This window comes from Adiantum capillus-veneris, chromosome 27 (genome assembly GCF_014529385.1).
Source record: "Adiantum capillus-veneris isolate H3 chromosome 27, ASM1452938v2, whole genome shotgun sequence".
Classification (NCBI taxonomy): domain Eukaryota; kingdom Viridiplantae; phylum Streptophyta; class Polypodiopsida; order Polypodiales; family Pteridaceae; genus Adiantum; species Adiantum capillus-veneris.
Genome location: NC_140957.1, coordinates 14,526,477 through 14,540,260, shown reverse-complemented (window position 1 = coordinate 14,540,260; position 13,784 = coordinate 14,526,477). Strand labels below are relative to the sequence as shown.

General features: G+C 43.9%; 1 protein-coding gene across 2 annotated transcripts in view; it reads left to right on the top strand.

Moving 5' to 3' along the window:
• The window catches only part of LOC147421541 (phosphatidylinositol/phosphatidylcholine transfer protein SFH12-like), a 54,618-nt gene extending 43,518 nt beyond the window's left edge, over positions 1 to 11,100 (top strand). For both annotated transcript variants that reach the window (XM_086503253.1, XM_086503254.1), the window contains 5 exons: positions 9,044 to 9,157; positions 9,890 to 10,031; positions 10,116 to 10,519; positions 10,720 to 10,794; positions 10,864 to 11,100. In XM_086503253.1, the coding sequence (XP_086359379.1) occupies positions 9,044 to 9,157; positions 9,890 to 10,031; positions 10,116 to 10,519; positions 10,720 to 10,794; positions 10,864 to 10,890 (762 nt within the window). In that variant the 3' untranslated portion in view covers positions 10,891 to 11,100. The remainder of the gene's footprint in view (positions 1 to 9,043; positions 9,158 to 9,889; positions 10,032 to 10,115; positions 10,520 to 10,719; positions 10,795 to 10,863) is intronic.
• The last annotated feature ends 2,684 nt before the right edge of the window (positions 11,101 to 13,784 follow it).

Genomic DNA, 13,784 nt, shown 5'->3' with positions numbered 1-13,784 from the left:
AGTTACACATTTTTGCCCTACCTCAACCTAAGATTCTATAAATAGAATGCTTAGGGTCTTCTCTCTCTCTCTCTCTCTCTCTCTCTCTCTCTCTCTCTCTCTCTCTCTCTCTCTCTCTCTCTCTCTCTCTCTCTCTCCAACGTTTTCAACGCGCGTGGCTCACACTCTTTCCGCTGCTCACTCTTACACAAAGTAGTGATTGAGGGCTAATACAACACAATGTGTGTGTGTGTGTGGGGATATAATGGGTAAAAGTTGATACAAAGGCTGATATGAAGGCTGGTACAAGTAAGCAAGGTGTACAATCTTCAAAAGAGCTAAATCACAGGAGATCCATCATCATCGTTGGCGTATCTCATCAATCTCCTCCATGGTTAGTAGTGTGACCGGGCATTGTGCATGTCGGGCCAAAGTGATCCGAATCCTCTGATGCAACCTCTGTCGATAATGTGTAGTGCTCTACAGTCGCGAGCGTCTTGATCTCCCTAGCTCGATCGCTCGATCGATCAACGTGTCTGTGGTGTGAGAAGAACGTGAGCTTCGGCTGCCCAGTGTCCGCTCTAAAGAAGTCTGTGATCCGTCTCTGAGACTGGATAGCCTCTCCTCTCATCTAGCTCTCTCTGTGTCTGCATAGCTCGAGCAAAAACAGTCCCAGACATCTCTGGTCCTCATACCCCATGGCTCTAGAGAGCAGGCCAAAGGTCTCTCTAAAGAGCTAGTGAAAGCAGCTTCATATCTCATAATAAATTGGGCAACGACATGTGTAGTGCAACTCTGTCTCAGGCTCCATGTGACATAGGGGACATGTTTTGTGCTAGTGACTGTATGCTGTGCCTCGTTAGCAATCCATGTCTTGCTTTATTTTAGGTTTAAGGCCCCTCGGCTACACTCTGATAAGATGGGAGGAAACCCTAACCCTCTAGTGCCCCCCTCGGCCAATCTTTCAAGTCGAGAGCGTTAGGTTTATTATAACCTAACCCTCTGAGTATGCCACGTCACAAACTTGTGACATACCCTCCTCTTGAAAGAATAGTAATCGCCCTTGATTACGCTTGCAAAACAGACAAAGGACAAAAACTAGCTCAATAGACATTGACTCTTAAGTACCTACGCACTAGACTGCACACATCCAACACTTGGCATAAAGACGAAAGTCACTGAATATTCACATCACATTTACATCCCTGTCCAGATCTCAAATGAGAATCATGATCATCGTGACTTATTTAACAATCACATCCAGACCGCGTTGATCTTTTCACGGATGTCTTGATCTATTAAATCTTGTTACTATTACATTCACATCACCCATCAAGTGAATAGATAAAATGTTGCAACCATTTCATCTTTTTGACACGTACTCAAACAATACACACATAAGAAAGCACATGTAACAAGTTCATTTTAGGAATCCCATTTCAATGTACATCTTTTCATAAAGTCATTCAACAAAATACCGTCAGCCAGTCAATATCCCTAAAATCTCGGAATGGAGCACAACTCAAAGTGAGGAGCTCCTTCTTGACTGTATATGTATATGAATAGGGTAATGGTCAGCGGGCGGCCGCTCCACAAGACCCCGTTTTATGATGGTTTATTTTAGAACATGTTGCTAATTGGACTATTTTCTTATGATAAATTTTTCTTTTTATGATATTTTATTATGTGCACTAAGAACTGTTAAAAGATTGTAGCTACAGGAACTGCCATCAGGAACGGACAACTCTGATGTGTCATTTGATGGGTGACGGTAAACATCGCGAAGGAGTTTCCGTAAGTTCGGTGGAAAGGGCCGGGTTACGAGTGCCCCTGATGCGTCACATGATGGGTGACGGGTGCATCAGTAAGGGGGCATCCCGTAGGCTAAGGAGGAAATCCGAACTGAGTAAGAAAGTACGCGTAAGAACGCAAGCACAAGAATAAAGATGGGTTCAATGACGCTTTTTACGAAAAGCAGGAACAATCGCGGGAGGACAGACGTTTTCCTGCGAGGAGTCTGTGTCTGCATTGCATCTGTGTCGTGTCCTGTACCCGGGGACGCCAGGAATGTGTCCGTGTAGCATTGTTTTCACTAACTGAGTGAGTTTTAAAGTTTGAACAGGTTCACACTTTATTTTATAAAGTGACCGGCCCCTTTATTAATAAAAATAAAGCAAGCAAGGCTCCTAATAAAAAAAGCCAGTGCTAAAACTAAGGGAGGGGGCTGAATTGCGATCTCTCTCTCTCCTCTCTCTAGAAAACGCGATTTTCTCTCTCCTCTTTCTAGGAGCGCCAAGCTCTGCTTTTGGACCCCTATTCCTGCCGGGTGTCAGACCCTATAAAAGGGTAGCCAGCTTTTCAGTTTGAGAGGGCCGGAAGCAGCAGAAAAGCACTAGCGCTAGGATTCTGGAGCAGAGACTGGCGACAGAATTTTGCAAGTGTTCGCGTGACGACTGAGTTCGGAGGTCGATTCTCCTCGCAAGGAGCGACAGGTATAAGGTGTTGATACACATTGAGAATTGTTGCTCTGTGTGGTTTGTTTTGCAGGAAACTCCTGTCTCACGGGAAGGCCCTTCATGGGAAGTACGGCTTCACGCCTAAGTCCCTTACGGGAAAGTACGGCTTCACGCCTAAGTCCCTTACGGGAAGGGACGGCCTTGTGCCCAAGCCCTTTTACGGGGAAGCACGACCTTCGGGTCTAAGATTACAGAACGGAGGGGTTTCCTCGGGTTCTCGTGCTTGTATAAGAATTCTCCCTGAATAAAAGAATACTCTTAACAGGGGGGACCAGCCCATCTTCTGGTCCCCAATACTGTGTCGATCTTCTTCCTTCTCTCATGTTTTCAAAGAATTATAATTTTCAGATTTTCTAAGTGCTCGTGTACGCTCCCGTTTTGTGACAGTGGTATCAGAGCTCGGACTCCTCTCTTTCTCTGCAAAGAAGGACGATTCCGGGAAGAACGGGAAGAACCATGTCGAGCCAAGGGAGAAGCGTTGAAGAGGAGCTTCAACAAGTGCAAGCTCAGCTTGCGGAGTTGCAACAAATCTTACTGTTGCCAGACGTCCAAAAGCTTTTGGGCGGAATGAAGAAAACGAATGGAACTGATGCAGCCAAGCATCCAGACAACACTGTTGGCGTGAGACCATAGGAGGCAAGAGAAGAAGAACGTGCCGAGGTGCACAAAGGATCTACGGATCGGAATGAACGGCCTACTTCAAGGAAAGGCCAGGAAAAAGCGCTCTCTTTGCTAGACGAGAGCAAGTACATCTCTATCTCATCTCCATCTTACTCTCCTGATTATACTTCTACTTCTCGATCATCTCGTCAGAAGAAGGAAGCCGCTACTACTGCCACTACCCTACATCAACCTAAAGATAAACCTCGATTCAAGAAGCATGGTCGCAAGTCTCAACATCGCATGAGAGTCTTCAAATCGGGCGACAAGGACATCAAGTTCGAAACCTACAATGGACGGAGAGACATCTCCAAAGCACTGTCCTTCATCAGACAGTTTGAATTCGCCTTTACCAATGGGCACTTCACAGAAAAATCCAAATTACGCCATGTGGGGATGCACCTCAAGGGAACGGCAAGTAATCGGTGGTTAGCCAAGATTCTGGAAGGTTCTCGGGCCAGAACTTGGGAGAGCTTCAAATCTGAATTTTATGAACAATTTCTTCCGCCTGACTTCGAGCAAGACATACGGAAGGAATGGGACTGACTTGCCCAGAAGGAACATGAAAGAGTAACGACCTATGTGGACAATTATTGGTCGGTTCTTCTGAAATTCACTCCCTTCATGAAGATTGCCGACGAGGAAAAGAAACGAAAGTTCGAATCGGGTCTCCAACTGCAGCTTCGAAAGAGTATGAAGGTGTATCCTCATGATACTCTTCAGAGGATGATGGAGTCAGCAATCATTGCTGAGGATTTGCACTCAACTGGGACGCCGAGAAAGATGGAGCATAGCATTTACCGTGCAAGACAAAGAGGGGTCTACGATGACCAAGGGGGCCAAGGAAGAAAACGTCCTCCATCTAGAGACGATGATCATTCTCAGAAGCCAGAGGGCACTGGCAAGCGAACTAAGTACCTTTCTCCTACTCAACTTCAAACTTTCAGAGAGGAAGGAAGATGCTTCTACTGTGGCGAGAAAGGACATATGAAACCGGATTGCCCGCTAAAGCAGCAACGGCAAGAGCAAGCCTCTATGAGGCAAGAGAAAGCAAGGAAGGAACCCGCACCACCAAGCTCGAACTCCATTCCAGATGTTCAAGGAAACACAGAAACGGAGAAAGGGAAGCGTCAACTTCTAAAGGGCTGGGGGTCTTTTGAACAACCAGCGAGTACTGATTCTTTATGATCCAAGATCCACGGATAACTTCATCTCCCTGGATACTGCGGAACGTTTGTGCCTCACACCGGCTCAGCTTGGCACACCGGTTACATCCGGATCGGCATTCGAGGGGTTGACAACCAATGCAACTCCCGTGCAAGGACATCTCAATCTTCGGATTGGCGAGTACAAGGACCGCGAATCATTTTTGATGGCACCCATCGAGGGATGTGATATCATCTTGGGTATGCCATTGATATCATGGGTATGCCATGGCACTTTCACATGACACCTATTCCCGATTATGTGGAAAAGACCCTCACTTTTGATCATGGGGGTAAGAAAATAAAGATTCAAGTTGATGCAGGAGATTGGCAGTTCCCAATTGTAAGCCATATCTCCATTAAGAAAGAAATGAAGAAGTGTGTTTCTGCTTACTTGATTTTTACAAAGGATAAAACTAGTAGGGACTCTCTCTCTCTAGTTTGGAAATTAAGCGTCTTCAATTTATTGAAAAGTACAAGGATTGTTTCTTACGCAAAGGAAACTATCTGAGTAGCAGATGAGATGGGCAAACTTTTTGTCCATGTTTCACTTCCAGATCCTTCACACGGCTGGGAGTAAGAATGTAGTCGCAGACGTACTGTCTAGGCGGCCAAGGGTGAATGCTATCACTTCGGTGTATCACCAAGAATTAGAAGCACTACCGGATTTGTATCCGAATGATCCAGACTTCCCCAGCATTTGGGGAAAGCTACATCGTGGAGAGAATGAGTTTCCCTATTCCATTTGGGACGGTTATCTCTACCACCATCAGACCAGAAAGAAGATCATGGATGAAGCACACGCTTCGCCTTATGCGGGTCATCGGGGTATTCTCCCTTCTTTTGGCCTAGCCTTAAAGTAGACATTGATAAGTATGTCAGGGAATGCTTGGTTTGCCAAAAAGTGAAGTATGATCGGCATAAGACACCTGGGTTGCTACAACCTTTGCATGTGCCTAATGAACCTTGGGAAAGTATTGCCATGGACTTCATCATGGACCTCCCTAGAACTCAGACTGGAAATGACGCGATCTGGACCATTGTGGACAGGTTTAGCAAGCAAGCACACTTTATACCAGTCAAGAAAACGATCAAAGCAGATCATATGGCTAGGGTCTTCCTGGCACAGATCTTTAAACATCATGGAATGCCTAAGTCAATTGTGAGTGATCGAGATCCTCGCATGACAGGAAATTTTTGGCGTGCCTTGATGGATAATCTTGGTACAAAGCTGAATTTTTCATCTGCCTACCATCCTCAAACGGACGGGCAAAGTGAGATAGCCAATTCCACAGTATTAGATATGTTAAAAGCTTATGTGTCAGACCGGCAATTTGACTGGGAGAAATATTTGCCTCTTGTCGAGTATGCGTATAACAATACCATACACTCATCGACGGGGAAAGCACCTTTTGAGATTCTTTATGGTAAGCCTTTGCTTCCACCCATCCTTTTAACTAAGGATAAGATCTTTGCAGCAGATGAATTTGTTCAGGATTTGGACACTGCCTACGGGCAAGTTAGGAGAGCTATTCTACGCTCTCAGGAAAAGCATAAGAAAGCTGCAGACAAGCACAAAAGGAATCTAGACTTAATAGTCGGACAGTTAGTCTTACTCAAGTTTGAGAAGGCAAGACTTAAGAAACAAGCGTCTCATAAGGGGAAAGTGGTAAAACTTTCTACCCGTTATTATGGGCCGTTTAAGATCACTGAGCGAGTGAATGATGTCGCTTTCCGATTAGAGCTACCGCCTAATTGGAAGATCCATAATGCTTTCCATGTCAGTTTACTCCGGCCGTATGTGGGACCGCCTCCAAGCCAGCCTAATGCTGAGGAACCTCCTGAGGTTGAGGAAACAGAAGAAATACTCCAACCGAAGCAGATAGTGAGTCATCAGGAGCGGTCTCTCAAATCCGGAAAGATAACACGGAAGTATTTGGTTAAGTTTAAGAACTACTCGAATCTAGATGCTGAGTGGATGACGTAGGAGGAATTAGCAGCTTATCCCGAGATACTGGAGGTATATGTCCAAGCACTACAGTTGAGGTCAACTGTTTAGAAGCCAGAGGGATGTTGCTAATTGGACTATTTTCTTATGATTAATCTTTTCTTTTTATGATATTTTATTATGTGCACTAAGAACTGTTAAAAGATTGTAGCTACAGGAACTGCCATCAGGAACGGACAACTCTGATGTGTCATTTGATGGGTGACTGTAAACATCGCGAAGGAGTTTCCGTAAGTTCGGTGGAAAGGGCCGGGTTACGAGTGCCCCTGCTGCGTCACATGATGGGTGACGGGTGCATCAGTAAGGGGGCATCCCGTAGGCTAAGGAGGAAATCCGAACTGAGTAAGAAAGTACGCGTAAGAACGCAAGCACAAGAATAAAGATGGGTTCAATGACGCTTTTTACAAAAAGCAGGAACAATCGCGGGAGGACAGACGTTTTTCTGCGAGGAGTCTGTGTCTGCATTGCATCTGTGTCGCGTCCTGCACCCGGGGACGCCAGGAATGTGTCCGTGTAGCATTGTTTTCACTAACTGAGTGAGTTTTAAAGTTTGAACAGGTTCACACTTTATTTTATAAAGTGACCGATCACTTTTAAGTGACCGGCCCCTTTATTAATAAAATAAAGCAAGCAAGGCTTCTAATAAAAAAAGCCAGCGCTAAAACTAAGGGAGGGGGCTGAATTGCGATCTCTCTCTCTCTCTCCTCTCTCTAGAAAACGCGATTTTCTCTCTCCTCTTTCTAGGAGCGCCAAGCTCTGCTTTTGGACCCCTATTCCTGCCGGGTGTCAGACCCTATCAAAGGGTAGCCAGCGTTTCAGTTTGAGAGGGCCGGAAGCAGCAGAAAAGCACTAGCGCTAGGATTCTGGAGCAGAGATTGGCGACAGAATTTTGCAAGTGTTCGCGTGACGACTGAGTACGGAGGTCGATTCTCCTCACAAGGAGCGACAGGTATAAGGTGTTGATACGCATTGAGAATTGTTGCTCTGTGTGGTTTGTTTTGTAGGAAACTCCCGTCTCACGGGAAGTACGGCTTCACGCCTAAATCCTGTATGGGAAAGTACGGCTTCACGCCTAAATCCCGTACGGGAAAGTACGGCTTCACGCCTAAGTCCCTTACGGGAAAGTACGGCTTCGTGCCTAAGTCCCTTACGGGAAGGGACGGCCTTGTGCCCAAGTCCTTTTACGGGGAAGCACGACCTTCGGGTCTAAGATTACAGAACGGAGGGGTTTCCTTGGGTTCTCGTGCTTGTATAAGAATTCTCCCTGAATAAAAGAATACTCTTAACGGGGGGGGGGGCACGTCTTCTGGTCCCCGATACTGTGTCGATCTTCTCCCTTCTCTCATGTTTTCAAAGAATTATAATTTTCAGATTTTCTAAGTGCTCGTGTACGCTCCCGTTTTGTGACAGAACATGAGGCACTGCAAGAGACATCAAGTGTGCAAAGAATGAATTTAAGAGTGAGAATGTTGGGCTTAAGCGCCAACTAATGGAGCTAGAATTTAAGGAGAGAAGCATCATCATTAGCCAAGAGGGCGTTGGTATCATCTGCAAACTAAGAGAGGCATTGGCATATAGCGAAGTCAGGGAGGGAGATCCGTTTGATGAGCCATGCCTTGATTTTATCGTTGACCAGACAATTGAAAACATGAACTTCGAGGACTTGGATACAGTCGGCACAGGAGCTCGGCACAGGAGCTGGGCACAAAGATGGCTTTCTATAGAGAGAATCTTCTCCAGCTTACTAAGGATGGTTTTGTGACGAGGCCCAGATACATGGACACCCACTTATCTCATGGGATACGATTTGCTATTGGCCAGATACGCACATCTTCACACCAGCTTCAGATCGAGACTGGTAGATACAGCAGAGTACCAGCGGATCGGAAGCTGCTGACATGGCTAGCCATACGGATATCCGCAAAACGCAGGCGGCCATGTGGGTGCCAACTTTTGTGGGAAGTTGCTTTTGGAGATGAGAGCTTTTCACCTTGTATGCTTTTAGGCCAAGGCCCTTTAAATAAACTGCTAGGGCCTCTCTCTTGGAAGCGCTGCAGAGAGAGGACCCTTGGACATTGTACCTTGTGAAGCATCAATAAGAAAGAAGTACCGAAAGAGGCAGTCTTTGGCGCCAGTGTATCTGGAAGTGGAACTCTGCTGCTTTGTGTCGACTCTCTCTCTCTCTCTCTCTCTCTCTCTCTCTCTCTCTCTCTTCAAGTTCAGTTCAGTTGTTTGTAGTTTTCTCACGTGTGTTGCTGTAGATTTCTCGCTTGGAGTGTCCAAGCCTATTAAAGCTCCCGGCTTGAACGTGCCGAGGGGGGTCAGGGTGAAGTTCTACCTCGGTGCATGCAGGCAGGTCCCTCTCCTGTTGGCCTTATTGTGTTGGAGAGAATTTTCTACTTAAGAAGTGGAAATATCAGGACCTTGCGTAGACTATGCTTAACTTGAGTGTCAGGACCTTTATTTTTGCCTCAGTAGTATGCTTGATAATTTGTTTTATTGTCATGCTTGGATTGATATGCAGCCTACAATCTTCCCAAAGATCACTGTACTTGATCCCATCGGTCACAGACTAACCCTTACAGTGTCACTTGTTCTGGTTTTGTATTCGCTCAAAAGTTTATTGTCTTGATGATTAGTTTGGTCCTCATTTTTTTCTTGCGATTAATTATCAGGGTAAAGAGGCGTTTCTCTCAACAGCAGAGTCAGGATCTGACGTGGACGAGATCATATCACCACAAGGGAGTATTAGCCTTCATGGTCCAAAATTGACCCCTGTTTGTGAAGAGGTGAGAACATCTATGAAAGTGGTTTTTATGGGCGAATGTTTTGTTGCTTCTTAAAGTGCAAAGGCATCACCACTGAATTATAGTAGAAAGGGTGAGCTTGCACATATATGGTTCTTCAGAGGTTGCAAAGTGTTTGTCATGTTGGATGTACTCATTGAGAGTTAGTGGTGTTAAATGATAGCTGCAAGGGCAAATGAGTAATGATGGAGCACCACAATTCTGAAGTTGAGAGTGGTGATTTTCTTTCAAGGGTGACTAGAAATACTGGGTGAAATATCATTTCCTCCTGTGGATCTCTGCTGTTATAGTTTTGCTCACGTAGCTACATCCATTTCTAAGGAAAATTAATACGTGTGAGCCATGCCCTATTTTCTACCTTCTGATCAAATTGTTACCCGGATCATTACTGTTCTCTCTTGTTCTGCACTCCTGCATTCATTAACTTTGGGATACTGATTTCGGATCTTTATGATTGCTTCTTCCAACTAATGAGTGATAGGAATGGTCACCTTTTTCTCGACTCTTGCCTAATGTGTTGTGGAAATTGTTGGTTTGTGTATGTCGAAAGATGCTTCTCATTTTCTCCTAAGACTGCAAGTAGACATGAAACACCAACTTGTAAATTAATTTGGAAATAAACTTAACAATCGGTTTCCTTTTGGCTGATTGACTATTGGGACAATGATGTGTCGCTAGTGTTAAAGAGTTGCTCTCTTGTTCTTGTTCACTCAGTCAAATTGTGATGCAAATCCTGTGGATCCATTCACGAGCGAAGGAATACCACTGGATTCAGCTGAACGAGATTGCAATCTTGTGGTTGATAAGGCCATGGATAGTGAATGTGGAAGCAGTAAAAGCACAATACTTAGGTTAGGTAGGAATGGTTTGGTTGCTTCGATTTATGTTTGTGCTTACATGTTCTTTAAGTTAAATGAATAATTCCCTAGCATTGTTTCAGGACTCTTCAATGAGACCGAGTGGAGGGCTTTGATTTGCAAATTACCACAAAGTGTGGTGGCAGTCCTCGTGGCTGTTTTGGTGAGCCTTTGGACAAGAGTTCGCCACATCAAGTGTTATCACAAAAGTGCTCACACTACTGAACGCAGGCGACCGTTTCGTAAATTATTGCATGACTGTGACCATGGAGTACATCCAGTCGGTGGTCTTGAGCCTCCATATGGTATTTACCCTCCCCTTTACCTGGACACTTGTCCAACAATTCACTCAAGGCTAGATAAACTAGAGGAGGTGGTTACCCTGTTAAGCAAGGGACGGGACCTTCGTGCTGCAAAGGAAAGCTTCACAACTGCAGCCTTGGAGCGATTAAGGACACTAGAGACGGGGCTAAGTGAGACTCGAAAGGTTTGTAAATTAGCTAGTAGCAATTCTAAGGTTCACACTTCTGTCTGAATGTGGGTGCTAACCTTGAAGAACGTCCTCAGCTGAGAGTGTTTTAACTCTCAGCTTGGAGGGGATATATTCCTGCAAGAAGAGCACACACTGTGTTTTGCTTTTGGTTAATTGTGGTTTACAGGCTTATGGTGAACTCTTGAATTTTGCAGGACCTCCAATTGCTGCTTGAAAGGCAAACTCAACTTCATCAACATTTGAAAGACTACAACATCCAGAGGCAAGAGGTAAGGGTGCTTGTAGAAGGAGAGTATATTTTACAAGGCATATTAATGATACGAGTGTTCATGTCTCAGAGGAACCGTAGTAGAGGATGCTGGTGATTGCATTCTTGCATCGATTGTGGAGGCATGAGGCTCTTCACTTTATCCAAGCAGGCTCATGCACGCACGTGCGCGCGTGCACACACACACACACCCCATACATTATTTAGCCCTTGCCTAAAATATTAGAGCCTTGGGGTAAAGCATGTTGGTGCCGTGCTTTGGTGTAATATTGGTTGTTAGCAATAATGGAAAATCTGGAGTTCTATATGTCTTTTTAGGGTTTTAATTTCAAGTCCACAAGCACACTGAAAATGCAGTAAGTATTTATTTGAATGTCAAGGATATGCATGAAAAGTAGAAACATGATGATGAACATGCTATGTGGACGAGTGGTTTGTTAAACACATGTTTTTAGCTACCTTCAACAAATTTTACCTTCACAAATCCAACGTTGTGTGTGCTTCAAAATGAAGTGCATATCCTTAGAAAATGAATAAGGGAAGCCGCCATCTCGGTGTGCAATACCTCCCACCACCTATATGCTCTCCTCAGTGTTTGTAGTTTTTGCCGTTGAATTTTTCGATATTGAGCTTACCTTCTTCTACCATTACTCCCACTCAATTCAAGAAATCCTTTCTTTAAGATATTTTAGTTACGAGCAAACATTGCTCTGCTACCAATTGTTAAGAAACAAAGGTAAGTATAGATTAGAGCGGTTTACTTAATATGGAAAGAATTTGAGAGAGAGAGAGAGAGAGAGAGAGAGAGAGAGTACATGATATACGTGGTTCACTCAACGTGGGCTACGTCTATGAGAAGGTGGTCACTTAATGGCTTTGTACTTCAATCTTGAAGTAATTTACAAAGGGATTAACAATCCTTAATGGAACTCCCGCCTCGCTTCACTCATCACCGTTCACAAGTTGAGACACCCTTCAATGCACCTTCATTTCGTTTTGTGTGTAGAAGAGACTTTCATTTATGGGTCAAAAGAGCTACCCACTCTCATGAGAGACTCGTGTGTAGTGGTCCTTGTGTAGACAAGTTCATCTTGAACTATTTCATGTGCTCATGTGTGGCCGTTAGTAAGTAGACGAGTTTGTCTTAAATTCAATCATGCGCCCATATATAGTCGTAGACAAGTTCGCTTGAAATTTGTCCAACGGCCATTGAATTCGACCTCCGGTCAAAGACTTTCGGTCATCGGCCAACCGCCATCAATCGTTTGGTTTTTCGATCACTTTTCGGTGGTCGCCGTCCGATCATAATATCCCAGCGAAAAGAAATTTCAAGCATGAATTTTTTGTTTTCAGACGAGCAATTTTTCTCATGCACGATGGTTTTTCATAGCGGGGGCCTTATCAATGTAATTTTTTGAGGCAAGGAGTGAATCAAGCTCTGTACTTAGCAGCTTGCTAAGGAAGCCACCAACATGGTTACTTTCCACTTGATGAAGAGGATTTGTTCATAGTAGAAAGGGTTCATCAAGGATGGAGGGTGTCATCTCAATATGGGAGGGATTTAAGCATACAAACAAGTCAGGACAAGAATTCATTGTCATCAAAGTGGATTTTGACTAAGCTTATGAAAGACTTGAGTGGTCCTTTATAATTGCTAGCTTTAACTGCCATGGACTTTGGCTCTCAAGATTGTTAAAACCCTTCTTGGAAATGCTAGAGCAAGAGTAGTTCTCAATGGGCTCCTCTATTTGTCGTTTCCTCTTAAACCTTAACTTAGGCTTGCTTCACACACCCATGTACTAATTTATTCTCTCTCTCTCTCTCTCTCTCTCACACACACACACACACACACACACACACACACACATATTTATATGCCACTATTTCAACATGTCACATGGTTGAGGTGGTTTTCGTTGCATTGAAAAGCTTTTGAAAGCCATACCCTTGTTTCCTTTATGAGTCCATATTTGCTGTTAAGATCTCCTTATAGCTTTGATCGAGTTGAACTTGGCCTTGGGTTGATTGGTAGTTGATTTTGCCTCGCAATGGCAATGGCCTTCACAGTACTCTTATGAAGTAAGGAGATTCTTCAATATCCACTTTTTGCAATATGTGATGGTGTGCAATGCCAGGCTTTGATAGCGTTTGTAGTAGCTCTATTGTCATTGTAGACTTGGGGATGATTCTTCCTAGATGATTGAGACTTTTGTCTATATTTGTACCGCGGTTTTGCTTTGTACAGTCACTCTTTGACTATACTTTGTATGTTGTGACTTATGGACTTAGTAGCCACAAATCTCTTTGACCACTGTAATACTCTTTTGCAACTAATGACGTATGGGCCAAAGCATGTACCAAAAGGGGGGTGTCTTGGACAGTCCTTTGGTAGCATTTTACAAGCCCCATCTTCATGTGTTACATGTAAAATAAACTAGCATGTTGTATATCAATGGATATATTTTTTCACGAAGAATCTAAAATTATAAAGTTTAGTAAGTTTTAATTGTTTTTTTTTGAAAAAAATTTACCTCTCTTCTCTTTTTTTAAAGGGTATCACCAAACAGTGCAAAAAGTGGTACCACTAATACATGCTTTTATCTTTATGAGTAGTTAACCATTCTTTTGATTCATTAACAATTGTATATATGTGTTTGTCACCTTAACTTATCATATGAGTGTCGGCTTACTTGTGAGGAAGTGGACCATCGTGGCTTAAAGTTGGATGCTTGCTTCCTTCATAGGTATCTAGGGTTAAATTGCTACCTCTTATAGCTGCTTGGAATGAGTTCTAGCAAAGTAGGCACCATTGTACGCGAACTCTTATTCCTTCCTTGTCTTGTTACCCATGTAGCTATGCATGAACAACAAAGCATGTGGTATCGCTATTCTCAACTTCTTTGGGGCTCGATTCACTTTTTCCTTGGCCTTGTTAACATAGCTTGGCTTGGTATTGGAAGATGTTAGCACTACAAATTTTTTTGGAGCTTG